At 40.9% G+C, this 23,928-nt stretch overlaps 1 protein-coding gene across 5 annotated transcripts in view; it reads left to right on the top strand.

Annotated features, from left to right (window-relative positions):
- Positions 1 to 14,155: 14,155 nt before the first annotated feature.
- SYNE1 (spectrin repeat containing nuclear envelope protein 1) overlaps positions 14,156 to 23,928 on the top strand; it is a 438,352-nt gene continuing 428,579 nt past the window's right edge. For 3 of the 5 annotated variants that reach the window (XM_076002857.1, XM_020287266.2, XM_076002860.1), the window contains exons 1-2: positions 14,705 to 14,998; positions 22,548 to 22,825. In XM_076002857.1, coding sequence (XP_075858972.1) covers positions 22,759 to 22,825 — 67 coding nt within the window. In that variant the 5' untranslated portion in view covers positions 14,705 to 14,998; positions 22,548 to 22,758. Of the gene's footprint in view, positions 14,417 to 14,704; positions 14,999 to 15,463; positions 15,723 to 22,547; positions 22,826 to 23,928 lie in introns of those variants that run through there. The other 2 variants (XM_076002855.1, XM_076002856.1) reach the window with 2 other exon arrangements.

Here is a 23,928-nt window from a genome sequence, read left to right on the forward strand (position 1 = left end):
CAGATAAAGAACTCAAGAGAAACAGTTGCAATGCCTGAAAATGTAGGAAGAGGAAAAGAACAAGGCACAATTGAAGTGCTTATAAAGGATTTGTTTCCTGGAATTGTCTTAAGGAAGATTAAGTGAATGGAGAATGTTAGAATTTCTGCTATAGTAGCAATTGGGCAGAGATCGAAACAGAGAAAACATAGGGATAGACGTGGTATCCAGAGAAAATAAATGAAAAACAAAGTGAAAGAGGCAAATACACAAAGAAAAAGGTCCTATTTTTGTTTAAGGACAATCTCTTTCTCCTTATTATCCAGGCTTAATACTTTTGATTTATCATTGATTCTTCTATGTTGGCCTCTATATTCACTCAGCTGCTCAGCTTTTACTTATGAAACGTCTTTCATAGCCTCTTCTTTTCCTTTCCACTATGATCAGCTGAGTTCAGATTCCAATTTCCTCCCACCTGGAAACTTATTCTTGGCTTTGATTTTATAACCCTCTGTTGTAGACTGAATTGTAGTTTCCCTCAAATTCATATGTTGAAGCCCCAACCCTCCCAGTGACTATAGTTAGAGATAGGGCCTTTAAAGAGGGAATTAAGGTTAAGTGATAAGGATGGAGGCATTAGTCCAAAATGACTGATGTCCTCGTAAGACAAGGTAAAGACACCAGAGATGTGTGTGCACAGACAAAACGCCAGGTGAGGACACAGCAAGAAGGCTGCCAGCCATCTGCAAGCCAAGGAGAAACCAGCTGTGCCAGCACCTTGATCTTAGACTTTCAGCCTCCAGAACTGCAAGACAATAAATTTCTGTCATTTAAGCCCCCCAGTTTGTGCTATTTTGTTATGGCAAATGCCACAGAAGGTGGAAGGTGGATAAAACTTTTTAAAAGGCAACACCTGTACTGTTACTTTTCTCCTCAAAATTTACTAATGACTCCCCATAGAGGTTAATCACCCTGATCTTTAAAGGCATTCTTTTTGGATTTAGCTTTGGCCAGCCCCATGTTTCAATGTGACTCGTTCATGTTGCAATGTGACTCGTCACCATTCCTACATATGCCAAATAGTTTCTTACTTCCATACCTCTCACAAACTATTTATCTCTATCTAGAAATATACTTCTTTTCTTCAACTCAATAACAGTCAGGAGTAGCAGGCACCCTGTCTAAACCAGTCCCAGGAGCCACCTCTAGCATATGCATAGTAAACAGACTGAATGCATCATTGAAAGTCATTGGGGCAGTGGCTGAGGGAGTAGAGACTATAAGAAGCCCCAGAAGGATACAAATGCCTTTTGTAGTTTATTACTGACCGTCGTGTTCTCTTAGCATTTGAATTTTTAAGAGATAAAAGGCCTCTATGTGCATTGTTTCAGACTCTTAATTTGCCTGGCTTCCAGCCATATAAATTGCTACATTTCCGTTAGATTTTAGCCCAACTCTGGTCTCTAATATCAGCCCTGGCTTAGCTGACGCACTATGAAGCGCCTTAGAACCATAGCTCAGTAGCTAGGCAGCATGTTGGTTATGTTGTCAGCCCAGTTCCTAGCAATGTTAGTGCCTTAATTCCCTGTAACTGAATCCCTCTCTGAACCAATGAGTGGCTGCTTTGTTCCACAATGATCAAATTACTGCCTAATATCTTAAATCTACTACTAGTCAAAATTACCACGATGCATGCTCTTAGACATCGCCAATGCCTTTCTGCCTAGAGATGTGTTGATCACCTGATACAGGTCTGCCAATCATTTTCTCAGCCATTCTTATATCATCTTGATTCACCTGGGATCTTATCCTGGGTTTAGAATATTATTACTCTATCCATCCTGATTGGTCCAGAATTTCACTTGGAAATTTGCCTCATGAGAGTGATGCACTTCTACTTTCAGACCTGTTAGAACTCAAATATTTCCATGAGAAATCTTTGGAAACATTCCACAGATCTTAATGTCCTGTCAATTTTTCTATCTCTCACATGCCACATTCAGGTTGTCAATAAATCTTATTAGCTTTAAAACATATTCATAATATGATCACTTCTCACCTCCATCATTCAAGCTACCATCATCTCTCACCTGTGTTATATACAATGGATTTCTAACTAGTCTCCCTGCTTCTGACTTAAATCTTTCAGTCTATTATCATCACAGTGGTCAGTGATCTTCTTAAAACACATGCCATGTCATTCTTGTGCCCAGGACTCTCCAGTGGATTCCTACATCACCTGGAATAACAGCAAATTCCCTATAATGACCTGCTGGGCTAATACAATCTGTCATTCGCCACCATCCATCATTTCTATGACCTCATCTCCTGCAGCTCTCCCTTTCATCCACGACACTCAGAAAATTCTAGCTTCCTTTCTGTTCCTCAAACAGAACAAAGAGTATTCAACCTCAGGGCCTTTGCACTTGTCCTTTGCTCTCCCCAATATGCTTTCCCCAGTTATTTCCCCTATGACTCCCTCATTTGCTTCCTTTAAGACTTTTCTCAGAACTTATACTAACTAGAATTTCATTCATTTACTCAACACATCTTTTGTCTCTGCTATGTTTTTCTTCCTTGGCAGCCATCATTATCCAATACAGTATATATTAATATACTGTTTATTGCCTACCTTCCACGCTATTGTTTACTATCTTCCATGAACATTAACTTCATGAAAGCAAGGATTTTCTTCTGTTCACTGTTCCAATAAGCACACACACACAAAAATTGTCTGGCACATATGTGGTAGGCAATCAGTAAGTACTAAGGCAATGAATGAATGTTCTGCATACCTGCCTGGATTTTGAGATCTGCCTTTTCTGGTCTAGCCCATCATTCCATGCTTTTGTCCTTGTCATTATATACAAAATGGATTATGGAGGAAGCTGAGGATCCTGCTGAGCAGTGTGATGGCCTGGCCATCTGAATTGCCCAAAGCTAGCTTTGGATGGAGAAGGAATATATTCCATTGCCCTACAACCAAAGCAGCTGTCACAGTGGTAGCCACCCTGGGACGTAGAGCAATTCTGTGCTTAGGAAGCCAAAACAAATTTTGGATATCATTTTAGGCCCTGTTGGTTGCCAGATTGATTTTAGAACATAGGCAGAGAAATCCCAAAACTATGCTCAAAGATAATCACAAAAAACTTTTGGAGTTTAGCATTTCCTATTATCAAAGCTGTCTACCTCCATTTAACAAAAATATCACTTATTTAATGAACTCATTTTCTCTCATTTTATGTTCAAGAATAGGGCGGGGATAGCAGGTCTCTATCATCCATATGATCATCTTTCACATGTAGAATATTTTTGGTTAAGAAGTTTTCCTAGAAGTTAAGCAATATGTCCTATTGGTTAGCTAATGCCCTTTCTGTAACTGGTGATACAGCTGATAACAATAAATACGATTAAATAAGATAAATGGCTGGTCCATGCTTCTAGTCATTGAAGTAGGAGAATACTGACAAACATATGTGATACTATAATTATTTTAAAGAAGATTTGTTTGCTTTTTGAAATACTAGGTGCTGTCTTAAGTATGTTAAGATTAGTGGATATAATACTTTGGGCTATTTCCCCAAGGTTTGTTATATTTTCCATTTGCTCCCCCCCCCCCAGCTCTATTCTCTGTCTCTTTCTGCTTGGTGCTTGCCCTGGAAGGGTGAGCAGCATGGGCAACATCACATTGCTCTTGCATCTTCAAGCTTCTGGTTTGGCTTAGACTTTGGTGGGGAGGGGGGTGGGCAGGTTAGTGTAGAAACGGGGTGTCCAGTAGAAACAGGAGCAAACAAGAATAGCAAAGTCTTAATGCCTATTGTTCCTTCTCTGAGCTCCTCTGAAGTTACCTGTGTTCCTCAAAGGTCACTGTTTCTATCAGTATGTTAGTCTCTAGAGAACCCCTTTTCCAGGGTGCAGTAAGCTCTCCCTCCCAGTTTTCCTTTGGGCCTAGAATGAGCAGTGGTTCTGCTATTGCTCCCTCCACATTCATGCTCTATGCTTATGGATCCACTATGCCCCATCCACGCTTATAATGTGGACCTTTGAATAAAAAACAAAGGCAAACGCACTTCACCTCAAATGATCCTAATCTAGCATTGTGTGACTTCTGTTTCCTTTTGGGGCAATTACAAGTACCTACATGTTGCTATGTAGACCATTTTCTTTGGAAAGATATTATGTCAAGTTTAGTACCAGAGATGGATCCTGATTGTGTAAAAGCCAATCAGCACATTTTATTCCTTTTGACCATAGGGATTAGTGGGAGGAGGCCATTAGGCACATAGCCTAAACTAGTCTAATTGGGGTAAATTTCAAGACCTTTGCCTGGTACTTTTAGACACAAGTACTTCCTATCTCAATGGGTGGACCAAGAAGTCTGTACTAGGTATCCTACAAACATAAGAAGAGTCAGCCCTAGAATGAACCTAACATGTGGGTAGCAGAAGAGAGGACTGAAAGAAACCAGATTTTTGATGTAAACTTGGGTGAATCCCGAAACCTCCCCTTCTGGATTTTCATAAGCAAATAAATCTTCTGTGTTATCTTTGCCAGTGTCAGCTGGCTTTTCTTTTACTTGCATCACGATGAGTCTGAACTGACACAGAAATTTGATTCTGGTGATTTTCTCAAAATTAATCCAACTGAAAATAGATATGGGTAGTAGAATAAACCAGGAGAAAGAAGCTCACAAATAAGGATCCTCTTTCCTTTTCAGAGGCTCCTTGAAGTATTTCCAAGTGGCCAATAAAACTGTGTGTACTAGTGTGTTCATTCAGCCACTCTGGAACACTCTTTGTAGGAATCCAATTAAGAAATTCTTCAAGCCACATGATCTATGACCTGATGTCATTACTGGCACAGTTATCTTGTAAACAAAAACTCAGTGATAAACTCTACTAGCAAAGTCATTACACCCACGCCAGCCAGAATGGTGGTGGCCTATGAAATAACTTTTCTAATAAAAGTCTCCAAAAAATGTAAAAGGTCTTTGAAAAAAGGGAAAAAAAGACAGAGAAAAAGTAGATGACATCAATGCATGACAAACAAAGAAAAGATGCCAATATTCCCAGAGAGTTACACAAACCCAAGGGAAATATGAAAAGCAGCACAAAATCTCAGAAGTGAATTTATCAGGGGATTTCAGAGCTGTCTGCTTATCAGCAGCCAATTCAGCATAGAACTGTATAGCCAAACAGAACCAAAAGTACAGTGACAGAAGTGCTTTGCAATAGTTAAAAAATTGTGAACTGAGAAGAAGAGACAGAATTAAGAGCTGGAAAGAAAAATGATATCTTCTTACACCATCATGAAACGCAGGATTATCTTGTATTGATGGCCCCACTGAGAATCATGATGTCCCAGAGATTTGGGTAACCAATTTCTAGTGGGTTTGATAATAATATATCTGTATAATTGGTGATATATAGAAATCCATGAAGAATAGTACATTATGGGTACATTATTCACTTATTTACTTAACTAATATTTTTTGCGGTATCTTTTATGTGTTTGTTATAAATGCTGAGAATATAAGAGTTAACAAACAGACAAAAATATCTGCCCTCAAGGAGCTTACATTTCAGGAGTAGACATAAAATAAACCAGATAAGTAAGGAAAATACATACAATATTAGTGCTAAGTGAGAAAGTAAAGCATGGAAGAAAGATAGGATGTTCAAAGCAGAGTGGAGGGACTTTTAAAATTTAATGCAGAGCATCTAGGAAGGATTTTACCAAGAGGGTGATGCCTTTTAAAAGTCCTGAAAAAAAGTAGGAGTAAGTCATGTAAATAGTTTTCAGAATTGAATTTCCAAGCAGAGGGAAAACCATATGAAAAGGTCCCGAGGCAGAAGCTTGCCTGGTAACCTTCAGGAACATTAAGGAAGGCATGTGGAGCTGATTAGTAATGGATTTTAGGCATATATTTTTTTATCCCACAGAAAGGTTTCTAGAGCGTTACACAGAACCCACACACACCTTTCCACCAGACTCAGTGGTTTACATTTTGCCCCATTTCCTTTCTCTATCCCTCACTATCTTTCATTATATTATTTTTTCTGAACTACTTGAGTATGCATGAGTTACCATGCCCTACTATTGCTAATTTTCAGCTTATTTTCTAAGAACAAGGACATTCTATAGACATATTTTCATGATAGAGTCAACACAATTTGCCAACTGGCTGAAGGTGAGAAATGGGAAAAAGAATTGTCAACTATGACACCAAGACTTTAGGCTTGAGCAGCTGAGAAGGATGGGATTGCCATTAGCTGATGTGGGGAAGACAGGAAAAAGGGGAGATCACAAACTTAATTTTAGACAGGTTTTACTTGAGATGCCTTTTAAATTTCCTAGTGGAAATCCTGAATAGGCAATTGGATATATAAGTCTGGAGCTCAGGAGAAAGGTCTGGGCTAGAGATGTAAATTTGGGATTTCATAGCATATGCATGATATTTAACAACAAGAAATTGAATTAGCTATCCTAGGAATTATTGCAGCTGGGAAACAGAAAAGCTCCCGAGATGGAGCTCTTGGCCTCCAACATCTAGAGGTTGGGGAGATAAGAAGGAAGTAGCAGAGGAGACCAAGAAGCAGCAACCAGAAGTGAGAAAGCAAGGGAAGAGTATGGTGGGTTCAGAAGCCAAGTGAGGAAAGCATTATCAGAAGGAAAGAGGAAATACATAAACACTTCTGGGTCAAGATAGGGATAGAAACAGAACCGTTTAATTAACAAAGAAGTCGTCATTGGTAACATAGATAAGGTGGAGTGCTCAGGGTGAAAGCTTGCCTGTGCTAAGTTCAACAGCGAGTGGGAGGAGAGAAATTGCCAACAGTAAATGTAGACAACTCTTTCAAGGAGTTTTACTTAAAAGTAAGGAAATTAATGAGGTAGTATTTGGAGTTCAGGTGGTCATCAAGAGCATTTTTTTTCTTTTTCTTCTTCTTTTATTTTTTGTTAATATGGGAGAAATAGCATGTTTATGTGCTGATGGAACTGAACTAGTAAAGAGAAAAGAAATTCATGACTCTGGGAGGAGCAGGAAATATTGTTGGCAGGAAGGGATAGATGGGGCATATGAGTGGAGGAGATTGCCTTAGCTAGAAGCTTGAAGAGTTCATTTGTAGCAATAGAAGACAAATTTGAATATTGTATATGGGCACTGATGGATATACTAGTGGAGGCTTGTGGAAACTCTCTTCTGATTGCTTAAAATGTTCAAGGGAAATGGGAAACAAGGTCAGCAGCTGAAAATGTCTATGTGGGGAAAGATATCAGAATTTTGGGAAGACAAGAAAAAGTATGAAATTTGTTTAGGAAAGTAGAAGAGTATATGATTAGAGAAATAGAGTATTCAGGGGCATTTGATTTGGTGATCATAAATGCAAAGACCAGTGAGTATGATGGATCTTTTCTCTAGCCATCTTCAGCAGTGAAAGTGCAGGCACAAAGTAGGCACAGCTGAATTTAATAAGGTAGGTGGTTTAGCCAAGTGAGTATGACAAGGTGGGAGGAAAGGCAATTGAGGATAAATGCAAGGGGATGCATTGATGGTTAAACGTGGAATTTAAACCATTTTAAAAGAAATGAACACAAAGGGGGTGATGGACAAAGACAAAATACTTGTAGGACTGTCAGGTTGCAGTCTGAAATGTTGGTTCTTGAGGTGCTCATAGCCAAAGAATGACCAGATGCATCAAAGTAAGGCAAGCATGAAAATAGTTTTATTGAGGAGAGAAAGATAGGATTATAGGGAAAGAGCAAGATACAGGTTTACAGAGCATGATACATATGCCACAGATGATGACCGAACCCATTGTTGCAGCAAAGGGAGAGCAAAAGGAAGGGGCCAAAAACGGGGTTGGTTATGGTCTGCATCTTGTTTTATAGTGCCCAGACTGGGAACTCCCTAGTAGCTCAGACGTCACCATGGAACCACTTTGGACAGTTGGGAGTGGCATTACTACACATGCAGGTTGTTGTAGGTCAATTTCCAGACTCTATGGTACCTATGCTGCTTGGCCCATGGGCTAGAGTCCTCTGCATTCTTTTGCAATTGGTGTGGTAAGTTCTGATGGGCAGATTCATAGGGTAGTCCCTCCTCCCCCAGGTATGGTAGTAGCTCAGGGCAGGATTAAGGTACAGCAGGACCAAGATGGGGACCTAGGGCCCATCCTTGTCCTTCTTCCCAGGCGGGGCAATTGCACCAAGGCAAGACACCCACTTTTGTCCCTAGGAGACCCAGAATCCCTTTCTATCTACGTAACAGGACCAGTAGTCACTGAGCTGCCATATATGGTTAATGTGTGTTATACACTACCTACCCCAAATGATACCTCTTTCAAATGAGCATGGTCTATATTTGAAATTTATGATTTTTATATTTATTATTTTTTCTGGAATGTAAAGGAAAATAAAAATCTCAGGACCACCCCCCCCAACTCCTTATGCAAAAGAGGAGGTCAAGCTTGGAGGCTGAGTCGCAAAATCCCCTTCCAACGAATAGCTGTTACTAACATTGTGCATCATCCAGGTCCCTATGGAAAGGTGAAAGGCCTCTGGCATCTAAAAGAACAGCCCCCACAGATCTTCATAAGGAAATTCCATGCTGGCCTCCCATAAGCAAGGACATACAAATTGTAACTTTGGGTCTGCAGGCTGAGTCTAGCTCCTAAAATGAAGGTCTATTCGATTCCACGCTAATAATTTGATTACAAATTTATCTTCCTAGGTGCAGAACAGAGACAAGATCAAACATTCTTCTACCTACCCAGAGACATCTACATAATTGATGCTTCACTTCCCTTTTCTCTTCTAACATTCACTTTATCTTACGTAAAATGTTGATTTTTTGGGCCTCACAAGAATGCAATCACTTGTCTCACTGACCACCGCACTCCTTTTTTTTTTTTTTTTATTTCTGTATGTTCTATCCCTTTAAAATCCCACTTTGGAAAAACAGTCACAGGTATGTCTGTAGTTTGTGTTTTTTCCTGGGTACCTCCTCAAACTGTGACTTGACCAACCTCCATTGTTTGAGGTCTTTGCTTCAGTCACTTATGTTGGGTTGTCAGAAAGATGCCACTCAAGTGTCTTGTTTTATCTAAAAGGTAATCTATTATAATCATTTCTAAAAGATTTAATTGAAATATATCAAAAAATTCAAACAAAGGCATTGTAAGGGCCAGCAGTGGCCCTGTCAATGGCTGTAAGGTCCTATTCAGTTGAAGGATTATTGGAATTGGAATACTTAGAGGGAGAGAACTGGGAATGAATGAGGCATCATCAGAGAGTGGGGTGCTTACAATTGTCATCACAAATAATTATCATTATTGATAATGACAAGGTCAAGATTATGACCACAGGAGTGGGTGGCTAAAGTAGGGGAGAAAAAATAGTGGTCTAAATTGAACAGCTCCTAAAGGAAGCACAAGGAGAAAAGGAACAAGAAAACTACCCTAGGGAATTAATAGCATCTTGAAATGTACCAGCAGTGCTAAAATATTTCATGTCCTTTTAGAAAACAGTCTTTAAAAACCTAACCTTTTAAATTCTAAAACAATATCAGCATGAGTTATAGTAGATTACGAAGATTCAACTTCTTAAACTGGAATTTCTGTGAGTTTTAATTTCAGCAAACATTTGCATTAACCAGATCAACCCAAGTTTGTGTTTGTACTGGATACTATTTCTTGGCAAACAACCTTCATTTGCAACCCCTTCTGTCATCTTTCCTGTATGTCAGGGCTAAAAGTCTTACATTTCCTATAGACTCCCTTTCCTGAGGGGTTTGGATGAAATTTGCATTCTGCCAGTGCAATCTCATGAGAATTGGAAGGCAAAGGAGACACCAAGAAATTCTCCCTCCAGCAGCAATGGTAGTAGTTTCACAGTGGCTGGCTGAGCACCAAGCTCCATCACCAGGACTAGCCTTAGAGCGGAGCAGGGCAGCTGTGATGCTGCTGGCGGTTTCCTGCAACATATTCACCTCTGGGTGGCAGCAGCAACTTGCTGAGTCTGAATTGCACCTGCAATGGTACTACCTTAAAGCTAAAGGCAGACACACTGATGATCACTTCTCCAGCCTTTCTAACAATCTTCAAGTCGTTTTAATTTTTCTTTAATGAAATCCTGACTGCCACAATATTTTATGCCAAGACGTGTTCCAGGCCTTCAAGATGGGACTCTTGTTTGACCTGGTTGCATTTGCTTACAGAGATGACCTCACTGCCAATGTAAAATAAAATTCTAAAGAGACATGATGTGCTACCAAACAGCTACTTAAACTATGGCTGGTGGAAGTTAAGGCTCATTGAAGATGAGAATTTAGGAGACCAAGTTGACTGCTGCTGTGGAACTATATGAAAGAAGAGAATGAGAAGGACTATGGGATGTGTCAGCTACTTCCAACTGTACGGGAGATTGGAGAAGTAAAATGACAAGCTCAGAAACTTCACATTCTTGGGACCAAGGTATGGTTAGGCATGAGAGAACTTCTAGGACCCTTACCATTCTACCCACATTGTTGATATAGGAAAAAATCAAACCTAAGGTCTGTTCCCGAAGGTTACAAAATTATAGAATAAGATGAATTCAAATATTTTCCAGGTCTTTTTGATTTTTGATTTTCCAGGTCTTTCCATAGCCTATTATAAATAGTGGGCTATGAGAACTGGAAAAGGGGCATTTTGGAGGATTTTGGTGAGTCTGAGTACTCTGAACCCCAAATCTTCCTGAGCCTTCCTTGCTACGAAAATAAGCCCCTCCTTCCCCATCTGGTCTTTCCTCCCTTGTCAGCAGATTGTATTGACTCCACTTGAAGCCATTACCTAGCAAGAGGCTCCCAAGTTTCCAAGACCAAGCCAGACCATTACTGACTGCATGAAGACCCTGACTGGTAGGATGTCCCAGTTCCTTTAAAAAGTAAGTGAGCTGTTTTGATTGGGATTTCACTGCACTATGCATATGTGGTAGTTTTAAAAAGACTTATGACTAAAAGAGGGAGGTGGGAGAAGAGACTCACTTGTTGAGTTGCAAATGTGTTTATTTGAGTAAAGATGCACTTCCTTGTAAGACCTCGGGGCTGGCTGATAAATCAACAACATATTTTAATGATGGCAATTTTTTGCCATGGTATGAATATAATTACATAAAATAGGAATGACAGAAATACAAAAGATTATTTGTTGATTTCATATGGGAATGATGTGCTTATTTTACAGATGTGTAGAGCAGGATGATGCAGGCATTGAGATAAAGCTGAGCTGAAGGCTGCCTGCAACATTTGCTATACTTTGCTACCTCCTGTTAATGCAGAGAGGAAATATTGAAGACGAAGCTGTAGTGACGTATGAGAATAGGATTTTATATAAAGTGAGATTGGATGAAAGGAAGATGGGTGAGGGGGATGGGCCTTGGGCTTGGTGGAGGAGAAAATCAGGTTGTTGCCCTGGCAGCTGTCTCTCGGCTCATCATCTCGGCCTGGGATTAGATCTTGCTGTTCTCAGGAACTGGCACCCTAGCTCAATCAGCCTATTGCAAAGTGAAGTAGAGAATAATTATTTTCTCCTTATTTGCCAAATTAGGGAACATCTAGAATAATTATAATCACAACTATAAGTATAATAATGACGCTATTTATAGTATTTCTTGACCACATGCCAGGCACTAAAGTACTAAGTGTTTTTTAGGTATCAGCTCATTTAATACCCATAAATGCCCTATGAATGAGATATTATTATAATCCTGAATTGCGGGTTTGTAAAATCTGAATTCATGAGAGGTTGAATTACTAGCTAAAAATCACACAGGTAGATAATGATAAAGCTGGGACTCGAATCTAGGGCTTCCTTGCTTCAAAACCCAAGACTTTAACCACCATACTCTTCTAACGTCCTTTTGTCACATTTCTTAGTGTGTTTGGGCTGCTATAATATACAATTAATACTATAGACTAGGTAGCTTATAGACAATGGACATTTATTTCTCACAGCTCTGAAGGCTGGGAGTCCAAGATCAAGGAATCTGCAGACTCTGTGTCTTGTGAGGACTATAGATGGCTGCGTTCTCACATGGTGGAAAAGGCAAGGAGTTCTCAAGTCCCTTTGTAAGGACATTAATCCCATTCATGAGGCCTCCACTCTAATGACACAATCACTCCCAAAGGCCCTACCTCCTAATATCATCACATTGAGGATTAGGTTTAAACATATGAATTCTGGGGGAACATAAACATTCAGTCTATAGCAGAACATATGGCCTTGTGCCCTATAAGTTTTATCTATTAAATATCTCTCACATCCACCCACTTTCCCCACCACCATCACTCTAATAACAAATGACGTAATCTTTTCTAAAGGAGTACTGCAGCACCTTCCTAACTGGTTCACAGTCATTGATTTTTGGCCCCACTTCTAATCTGTTTTCCACATTATAACCAAAGAGAAAATTTCAAAGCATAAATCTAATCAATGTTGTTCCAACTACTGAAAATACTTTAATGGCTTACTATAAAGACCCATCCCTTCAGAGTGGTTTTTAGGACTGGCACAGTCTGCACTTAGCTCTGTTTCGAGCCTCACTGGGCCCATGATTTCCCGAACCTCTTGCCCTCTCGCCTGCTTTCTCTCCTACAGTCAGCTAGGTCCTCCTCAGTTGCTCAAGTGCACCATATGATTTCCTTCCATGCCTTCACACATTCTTTTCCCTCTGTCTGGAGCCCTCTTCTAAACCCCCACGCACCCCCTTCCACCTGTCTCATGCCATCCCTCCTGTACCTCACAGTTCAGATGCCACTCCCTTAGCAACCCTTTTCTGATCCCTGAAATAAATTAATTCTTCTCATTGAAAGCTTTCATAGCAACATTTGCTTTTTCTTGGAGAATGGGGTTTTATAAGTATTTGCATGGTTCTTTGATGAATGTCTGTCTCTCCCTGATCACACTGTAAGCTCTGAGAAGGCAGGCACCAGGTCAGATTTTGCTTACCACTGTTAGCCCCAGTGCTTAGGATAATATCTGGTATGCAGTAGGTGATAAAACAATAGTTACAGAATAAATAGGGCCTCCGAACCCTTCCCTGGGGAGTATGGAAAAGATGAGCCCTTTTCAAAAGTCTAAAATGTGCTTAGTCCTTCTCTGGAGGATAAACTTGAGCTAAGAGTGGAAGTTCAGCTCAGTGGCGAGCCAATGCCAGCCGAACAGCCATGTGCTCCTGCAGGTCTAAGCCTCGGGAACGGAGGTTAGGTCTAGAAAAGGAGTCTTGGTGGAAGCAATGTTTCAGGCTTGCATTTAAATGGCTTGATTCTCAAGTAAATTAACCCAAGGAGGCAGCTCCTTAACACATAGAATATCAAGTTGGGAGAATATCTTCCTACTCCATCTTCAAAAACCAGTAGGGTGAGTTGGTTCTATGAAGGTAGGAATTGAAAGGGTGTGCTGAGACAGTTTGACCTTTTCCCTCTGAGTGGCAGGCCTGAACGTTTGGATCCCAGTCAGGTGGGCACTTGGGCAGAGAATGCTGACCTGGAATAACGAGGCTCTGGTGGTTATCTCGGGAGGACTCTGGATGTCCGTGGTGACGGTTCTGCCTGGGCAGAGGCAGGGCATGCGCTGATAGTGACCCAACCCCCTCAGGGGGGTGATCATTACTTTTAAGATTCTTGCAACATAGCTTCAATTATTCTAGCTGCAATGATCCTGTTGGACTTGGACTTTATTGTTGCTGAAGAAAGTCTGTGTTTGACTTTGCTTGGAAACCATGAAACCACAACAAAATAAATTCTCCCAAATGCTACTAGGCAACACCAGGATTTCTTCCACACCACGAGAAGGGCTTGTGGTAAAAGATTTAAATGGCTCTACAATGTACAGAATGCACACAGTGCGTCTGAAGAACCTAAAAGTGTTTTTTGTTGTTATTGTTGTTAAACATCATCTTAATAAATAATCAAGAATTAATGCGATTAAGATGTCCCGTGCCTTCTCGAGACATCTAAGCTTTATAAACAACAATAACAAAATCCTATAAAGCCTGACCAGTCTCCCTCAAATTAAATTACTTGCTACTGATCTGACAGCCCAAAGGCCAGCTGTTAAGATCTTTTTGGAAGTTGATGAAAAGGGAGCGGGCCAATGTGCTCCTTGCTCTGCATCACGTCCTTCCTGGGACCGTCAGGGAACCTCCCGGTCTTCCAGGATAGGCTCTGCTCAGAGAGGTCAACGGGGCAGTGGAAATCCTGGGCAAAAGTTGGCGGTTGGAGCAGCGCAACTCCTTCTGGCCGCGGAGGCAGCAAGTCCCGCGCTCTGGGCCGTTTCCTTCCCACCTAGACCCCGGGAGGGAGGTGGGCCCCTGCACAGGCTCGCCCAGAGCGCGGGTCACAGGACCGCTTTGCCCTTGTGGAGAAAGCGGGAGGCCGTGCGTCTCCCTGCAGCAGGTAGGGGAGCCTGCGAGCGAGCCCCAGGCCCCCGCCCCGAGCCCTTCCAGGCACCGGCGCATCCCGGAGCCGGGCGCGGGGCGCGGGGCGCGGGGCGCGGGGCGCGGGGCGCGGGGCGCGGGGCGCGGGGCGCGGGGCCAGGCAGGGGGTGTGGCGGGCTAGGGTGGCGCTGGGCCCTGTCCAGAGGCTCTACCGGCCTCCGCGACCTTCCCTTCCGACAGGAGCGGCAGCTGCGGGAGGCGGGAGAGGGGGAGGCCTAACCCCCGGTGTGCAGCGGGAGGAGGAACGGCTCGCGGAGGGCGGGGAGAGCGGCGGCGCTGCGGGCGCGGGAGTGAGTGTGGGCGAACCAGCCCGGGTGATCGCGGGCGCTGGGTCGCGGCCGCCCGCCCGGGAGGGCTGGGATTGTTGCATTCTGTCACCAGGGCGGCCCGGCGCCCTGCAGCCCTGCAGACCGCGCCGGAGCGCCGGCCACAGGGCTGGCACACAGCCGCCGTCCCGCCGAGCCTGGGCGCAGCGAGCCGGGAGGAGGCGTTCGCTCAGCTCGCCCCACTGCTCGGAACCCGAACGAGGCCGAGAGAGAAGGTAAAAGGAGAGACAGAGAGAGAGAGAGAAAGGAGAGATAGGTGCAAGGAGAAACAAATTGCAGAGACATTGTAAGCAAGTTTGTGCTTGCACGCTGGAGCTCTGGGTACTTGATGGGAGGGAGGGGTGGTGGCAGTGGTGTGTACGTGTGTGATACTCATGGAGAAGGAGAAGAGGTTGGGAGCCTCTTTGCATCTCATACGTAGATATCCCTATTAATATCCCCCTCTCTGAGTTGTCATTTCCGCTTGGCACATCCCCTGGCTCCAGTGATGCAGAAGCAAAAGGTAGCCACCCTCTTATTGTGATGGTCGGTACTGTTGCTACTATCAGATGGGAGATGGAGGGCGTTGAACGAATTCTAGGAGCCTCGCTTCCTCCACCCCCGGACTATTTTAGGAAGGGCTGGGGAGGTTGGGAAGGGGGGCATGGGTAGCACAGCTGATGGCTTGGAGGCTGTGCGGAGGCCCCGCGCGTCAGACTCCAGCGGCGCTGTCATGGTGCGATTGCTTCCAGGCAGAGCCTACACTAGAGGGCAAGATAACTTTCATCTCCTCTTGAGAAAGACACGTTTCAGACAGAGATTTTGCATTGCTGCCGGAGGAGTTCTGGGAAATGGTGGTTCACAAGGAGGGCAGGTGCATCGCAGAGGGCAGGAATATAGTGCAAAATGAAGCAGCCATCAGCCGCAGAGGAAGGAAAGCCCCTGGGGAAAAGAGGCTGGGTATGCTGACAGGGATAGCAGTGTTTGGATGCTGGAAGTTCAGCCCTGTTCAATAAATAGAACCAGGTTTGGCTCAGGGAGTAATATCAGCTGTGAAATCTTAGCATCCTGAATGTTCATTTCTGAGCTTTCTATCTGGGGTGAAAAACTTGTATGTATCTGAAATTTTTCTGTTAACATTAAGGAAGTTCAAAAGGAATTAATTTTTTTCTTTTTTCATGCCCATCTATTTTTGTCTTGGTCTGAGAACTACTTTCCCAAAGGCAGCAGAAGCCACCTATGTAAGAGAAAGTATAATCATTCTCAAGCAAGCAAAGGTTGTGAATATGACCTATATCTGCATAAAGTGCTGATTTAATCATGACTCAGGAGCATTGTTCATTGAGAGACTTTTTTATTCCCTATGATGAAAAAGATGCATAATATGGATAAAAAGTTCCTGACAACACCAGAACAGTGTAATGGAATACATATCCAATTTTTCTTGTTGCTTCGTTACTTTGTGGCAGATTTAGAACAAAATGTGCCAGATCAATACTAAATATGTTTCATGTTGAAGATAAAGAAACGTCTTCAGACTAACCCAGATAATAATAGTGCTAGCTTTTGAAAACTATTTGCTCAACTCTTACAATTATATCCTCACTTTAATCTTTCTTAACAAAATGATTTTTCACAAACTGGTTCCCTTCTGTCCTCATTGTCCCTGTATAAGAACTCTTTCTTTACTTGATTCCTTCCTGCCAGTGAGTGGGGATTGGAAAAAGATAGTTTATCTATTGAAAATTTTCAAGAATTGCTTGACGCTACACTGGGCCTACTCTCTGATAATTATACAGAACGTACAGCATCTTGGAATTGAAAGGAGGCGTAACTGTAAGAGCATGTAAGAAGCCCGTAACTGGGCAGGGCTGGTAGCATTTTCACAGCCCCAGCTCTAGCTGCTGCAGCCACGCCCTGTGGTCTGAATGTGACAGGCATACAAGGCCCAAACTCCTCTGTGGTGACATGTGCATTTCTCCTCCCCTTAAATGTGTGCTTCCTTGTGGTCTGATCTAATGAGAATTCATGTTTGGCAGTAAGTGCAATCTATATTCTAGCGAAGTAGGAAAAGAAGCTTGTGGATATCTTTGAGTATAATTTATACTCCAGGCTTACAAAAACCGAAACTGAATTATAGCACAGTATTTTTCAGCATATTACTTATGCTGATCTGCTGGTGTGCAGACCATGCTGATCTGCTCTATACTTTGTCTTTTGATTACTTGTTCACATTCCTGTCTTCCAGGGAAAGGTCTATTTCTTATTGTTACCCTGTATAATTCATAATAGTGAATATTTAACAGAAATATTCACCAATAATCTGCACACATGCATTAGTAATACATTAACTCAGGGATATTCCTCTTCCTTTCTAACTTTTAGTCATCTTCATGTTTACTAATTAGTACCATTACTAAAGGTTAAATAGAGAAAATATAATTAAATTTAAAATGAAACAATTATGTTAACTCGCTCCAGCAAAAGGCTTGAATAGAAGAGAAGATTAAGATTTATTCATGGCTTTTTAATATTTGTTTAAGTGTATTTCAATATTAGTGCTATTCTTGTACATGTTTAGACATTTAATTAAATAATATCCATATGTCATACTAGTGTGATTCTGTTTATGTGTTTATGGTCACAGTTGTTTTTTTCTGTTAGAAATGAGCCACATCATCTCAGGTTGTTGCAGGATTTGGGATTTTCTGCCATAGTTTCTAATACCTAAAAATTTAGTTATATTGCTTTAAGATGAATTCTTATGGACTAGTAGTATTTCTTCTAGTGATTTTCTTCTTCTATTCCTTTTTAGTCATACAAACAAGAAACTGCATTAGTAGCCAATGTCCATTCTGCCTAAAGACAGAAAAAGTCGAGGGGTGATATTTCATGACTATGCTTTTCACAAGTGTTGGTGTAAAGAAGGGTATGCCATTCAGCTAGGAGAATCCCAAATAGCAGATAGTCTAAATTCCATCTGCATCCTACGCAATAAATGCAGCAGATGGTGTTCTGTTTGCTCCCACAGTAGCCTGGACTTCTCCATTACAATATTCACCCTACTTTGTTGTAATATTGTTTATATTATCCCCGCTCTGGTACACAAGCTCTAAGAGGAGATTTTCTCTCTTCTTCACTGCTATTTACTCATACTATGATCCCTTATAATTTATCAATATATATTTGATGTGAAATAATAAATACAGGAATCTTACCTCCCTGCTAAGTATAGTGGATTTATTTAGCTGCATTGTAATCTTAGTTCCTTTCTCTGGAAAAATTTGGAAATGGTACAGGGACTATTAATTGGTATATAGCCCATCAGTGTCTACCTAATTCTCCCTTTCCATCCCATACCTAGCTTCACTCCTGATTCCCCCCCACACACAATATTCTGCATCTATTAAAAACTATTTTAATAACCCTGGGAATAGTGAGCTCACTGATATCTATCTTTCTCTGGTGTTCTGGTTCTACAGGTCATTTCCACAACCAGAACACGCCTACATAACCAGTTAGTTCAAGGATTCATGACCTTGCACCAGCAGTTGTTTTCTTTGTCACTTGTGCTGCCACTAGTTTGGGAACTGAAGATCACACATCTCTCGTATCATAGATGGAGAAGCCAAGGCCAGGGGAGGGAAAATGGAAACCAATTATTTGCTGAAACTCTACTATATGCCAAATAATCTGCTGGGTTATTAAAAATTTTTAAATTTAAGTGGGATAAAATTAAACCTAATTTAGCATAAATGTACCTCATTTTACAGATGAAGAAACAAGGGCTCAGAAAAGTTAACTTTTCTTAAGGTCACATGGACTGTAAGAGACAGAATTAAAATTCAGCTATAGGTCTTTCTTAGTCCAAAGTCTGTGTATTTCCTGGTACCACACTCCCTCTGATAGGTAGTTGTTGAGGACCTTCATACACAAAACCAGCTCAAAACCACTCAACTAGCTGAAACAAAGTTAAGCCTAGAATTCATATCTCCTACTTCCCATTCTCCCTTTATTATCTTCTTTTTATTAATTTGAAAATTTTTATCAACTCATATGATATTAAGGTATCAGTCAAAAGCAAGAAAATCATGGTTTCACAATATAGGACATGTGTGATACTTGAATGATGAAAACAACATTCTTTATCTTATGTCTGAAAAGGGAAGGATATTGCATGAACTTCTTTTGCAGTAGGGAGGAAGTGGTTTTCTGGGGCTGTCCCATAGATATAAATTACTATGAACTTGATTCAATGAAATATATATATATATATATATATATATATACACACACACACACATATATACATATATAACATATATATATATATATATAACATATATATATATATATATATATATATATATATATATATGTTAGGGGCCTAGGATGTGGTCAGGGATATATTTGGTGTCAATGGATGAGATGTTACATCCATAAGTGTTATAGTCTATACCAGTGAAATGTTCACAGTTAGGTTTGAGTGAGATAAGACCAATAATAGCGAAGAAAACAAACCAAACTGTACTTATCGTGGGGATTGTTAGTGCTAGAGGAACTAAGGGAAAGCAATGCTAATGTATGCTGGTGTGTTTAGGAAAGGCTTCAAGTGAGATGTGGGTTCTGGGTTATATACTTAGTGATGCTTTGGATTTGTTCGGCTGAGAGTGTTGTCCGTTCATTCTGTAGAGGGGTGATCTGAAGGACAATGAAGAAATTGTTCCACAGAGTTGTTCCAAAGATATAGAGATATGAAGTGAAGAATATTTGAAAGTAAAACCTATGCAGCCCCTCTTCTGCTGAGCCAAATTAATAGCATCATGAATCCTAAAAGTCATCAGAAACTCCTCGGACTTCCTTATTCACCCTGGAAACCCCACCTCCTTCCGCCTGTACCCGACACCTTGCTCATCCCACACTATCCCCTATTGACAATCACCAAGTCTTACAAATTTTGCTTCCTGAAACTTTCTTAGATTTTACCCTCCACTCACTCTACTCCCTCTGTCTGATTTCAGTTCTCTCATCATCTCTCACCTACATTCCTGAGATACCTTCCTCACTGATCTGATCTTCCTGGATCTTCCAGTCTTGTCCTTCTCAAATACACTCTTAAAAACTGTAGCTAGAATCAAATTATCCCTTCTCACTTCCACCCTGAAACCCCCCAATGGCTTCCTGTTGCCTCCCAGAGAGCCAAAACCAAGCTTCTGGGCACAGCATGCAGGGACCTCACCACCTGGCCGCCTGTTTCCTGTTCAGCCTCATCTCTAGAACGTCACCTGGCAGAGTATTCAGTGTCTGGTGGTGGTAGTTTTTATGAATCATGCTGTTGCTCGTGCCCACACCTTTGCTCAGCTATTCACTCTGCCTGGGATGCATCGTCCATATTTTGTACTTGCCTAACTCTAACTCATTTACTGAGACTCAGCTCAGGCACTAGCTCCTTCTTGGGACACTTTTCTAGAACCCCTAGACTGACTTGGCCTCCATCCTCTGTATCCATCCATCCTGATATTTTCACTTATCCCTAGTATTTTTAACATTACCTTTTCTATGTTTTATTTCCCACTATGTTCTAAGCTCCTCAAAAGTAGGTTTGGTGTCATATTTATCTTAGTACTCCCAGCAGTGAGCTCAGGCACTCAGAATACGTCAGTTATGCTGTGGACATAACACTGGATACATTCTGGGTCCAAGCAGGGAAATTCTGAGTTTAATGTGGTGAGAGAGAGAGACAGAGACAGAGAGAGAGAGATTGTTTCCGGATTTATCTGCTGTTTGACATGAAAGTGAACTGGAAGAGGGGTAGAAGCAGGGTGATCTCTGATGCAGTGATTTACAGAAATCCCTTTTAATTCCATGATTCTTGATTGAAGGCGGGGGCCGTGTCTTCACCATCTGTAAGCTCCAGTACTGAGCACTGGGATCGCGTTCCTGAACTGAAGTGAATGTCTTTCCTTCTTTTTAGTTAATGTATATGCACATACATTATATTGGCCAATTTATTGATAGATTTCAAAAAATCTATATTCTTGCATTTGGGGAACCTCACCTCCTAATAGCTCGGAGGAGCTATTTGTAAGGTCCCCCAGGCACTTCTCACTATCTATTAGTCTCCCAAATTAAAGTAGCTTTTGTATGTGGGCGAGTGGAATATTTTTCCCCAGGAGATACAGGCTGCTAATGGGCACACAATTCCAGCAGGAATATAGGTCTTGATGTGTGACAGCCCAGCCATAAGTAATTATTTCTCTTCTGAGAATCCCTTGGAGAGCCACCCACTGAGAAGTACCACTCTAGCCTAGAAGATGCCAAGAATTGGGTCCTACTTCTAGTAGTTATCCTTTCAAGTGGCCAAGAGAAGTCTTCTCCTACCTTCTTACCAATTAATGATGTTTATTGTATCTCCGCCCCTTGACTTGCTAAGTTAGTGATGCTTTCTTGCTCCAATACATCATTTTCACACATACTTTTCACACATGCCAGCAGCAGTGTACAATGCTTTGCGCCCCTTTTTATTAATAGATGATAGTCTGAAAAAGATATGATTAGCTTTGCATTCATGTATTCAGACCAGATACCAATATATGCTAGTATTGCTAATGCCATTTTTAAATCAATTGTAATTGTACACTCTATTACTTAATCAATCCTTCATGAATTATACTATTTTATGGACCATATGTTCAGGTTATAATAGAGTTTTTTATAACACCCATAAACTCCTCTTATTTTCTTTTTTCCTTCAGACAGGTGGACCATCCCACATTTATGTGCTTTCTTTGGCAGTTTTGCTTTTTGCATTTTTTCCTCCTTCCCCATTTCTTTATTATTATTTTTTTACCTTCATTTTCATAACCTAGAGATGCAATGTGATTTGTAATAAAGTATCACTCTCGCCTGGGCCTTTTCAGCCTGGCCCCTTGGTTGAGTTTCTTTCTCTGGATGCATTATTCACTACCCTCTTCTTTCTGTCTAATTATACTGTTCATGGCAAGATATTCTCTTCAGCTAATCCTAGGGTTAGGAAATTCTTGCTCAAAGTGCATTTTGCAATGTCGAGATTTCATCAACTACTCTCCTACCTCTTTTTTGCCTTCCCTCTCAGTTGAGATGTCAGTTAAAGTTGACCAAGCAGAGAATTCAGAAGGGAAATGCCCTCTCTGTTTAGTGCACCCTTCCCCCAGCCTTACAACTTACTTTAGTGTCCTTCTGTATAGGGAAGGAAAAAGCTAAATCAGACCCATTGGGCTACTAAAATTAGAATATTTGAAGCTCAAATTTTTGGAATGAGATAGTTTTTACATTTATACCATTTTAATCCATCAAACTGGTATTAGAAATTAGGATTTTTATCTCATTCCTGTAAAGTCTACAACAAAACAGGGCAAAAAATGTGTGCAAAGCAGGATACAATAGCACAGATAGGAGAGCTTGTGAACACTGAGAACTGTCACTCAGGGCTTTGAGAACTAGGGCTTTCACTTTCATAGGTCAATGGAGAAAGTTTATAGCTTAGACAGAAAACATGGAATAACAATGAACATTACTCCTTTTAGCAACCAATTAGATTTTATATGTCTCATTTATGTGTTTATTTTATCAAATATCATGGGGATTCCTAATATTTGCATAGTTCTTCATAGTTTGTAAATGTTTTCACATGATTTCACTTGATAATGAATTAGGTATTCCAATTGAATAGAAATGGTTCTCCTTTTAGCACTATGGTGACCTTTGTAGATTTTTTATATTGCACCTTTCTTTTTTGTTTTTCAGGTTTTTGAGTTCATTTAAGAGGACAGTATTCAAAGAAGAAAAAGAAGTGGTTCAATTTTGGGAGTGCTGTTTCCCTGATGACTGCTACAAGTGGGATTCACTTATGACTTGATAGATCTAGGAGAGTTCAAGTATGTTTTCTAGAGTGGTGTAGTCCTGTGCTGCCTCTGGTGAGGTCTTGTGGCGTTCCCTTCATCCTACCGCAGGGACCATGGCAACCTCCAGAGCAGCCTCACGATCTCCTCGGGACATCGCCAATGTGATGCAGAGGTTGCAAGGTAAGGGGCAGAAATTTCAAGAATTTCTTTATAGTACACTTTTAAATTCAAATACCAACTTAACACACAATTCACTAAATGTCCATGGATTTTTATTCGATTTTATAAAATGACAACAAAGAATAGAATGGATGTCTTTTATCCCAGTGTTTTCAAACAAGGCCATGCTATCTCAAGATGCTGTCTTCTTTATGTAGAAAGAAAAGACAAAGATACAGCTCTTTTTGTGATTTGATTTTCTGTTGGTGTTAGTATGCTTTACATGGTCAGTTGGGAATTCAGAGTTATTGCCAAATGTGCTGGTGCTGTCCTTCAATAATACCAATGCCAATACAACACTAGTGACAGTGCCTTGATAAGGTTGTCATGACAAAGCTGGACAAACAACTATGTGCTATTGTCAAATAAGTAAACCAGTGGCATTTCCCAACTAGAAATCCCTTAGATAGCTAGAATGCCTTTAAGAAGAATTAGGCAATAGAATTAGGCAGAGACATGTAGTGCTGTGACAAGACTAATGGTTAATGGTGGTGTACAAACTAATCCTACATTCTTCTCTGGTGCTCTTACTCTAACAGCATATTGCTTTTGAGAAGAGAATTAACAGGGGAAATTTAAGATAATCCACAGGGGAACTACCAACTGTCAGTTTTCTTTAAGCATGTACATTTCTTGAAACAGAAAAATAATCATCACCTATAGATATATGAAAATATTGTTTCTTTGTCATAATCTCAGTGATATCTCTCCTAGGCTTCAAATAAGTGCTTTTAGGATATAAAAATAACCAAATTTAAGAGAGTTTTCCTGTAGTTTTTGTCAAGAGAGCTTAAAAATAATGTCATAGCTCCAGTGTGAGTGGGGCATGCTTCCCATTTATTACTGATGGATCCTACTTGTCATGCCAGAAAGAGCCTCATTAGATAAAAGAACAGGTCCTTGCTGAATGTATGGATCTGTTCCATAGGCTGAAAAATTATTTGCTTGCCTTTGTTCAACACTAAGGATCTCAGATTTAAGTTGTGCATCTTTACTTTCACACGTGCAACACAGAATATGCAGCTCCATTCCTCTGTCTATGTTTGTCTTTGTGGTTTGCTTGA

The sequence above is a fragment of the Microcebus murinus genome, chromosome 5 (genome assembly GCF_040939455.1).
Source record: "Microcebus murinus isolate Inina chromosome 5, M.murinus_Inina_mat1.0, whole genome shotgun sequence".
Classification (NCBI taxonomy): domain Eukaryota; kingdom Metazoa; phylum Chordata; class Mammalia; order Primates; family Cheirogaleidae; genus Microcebus; species Microcebus murinus.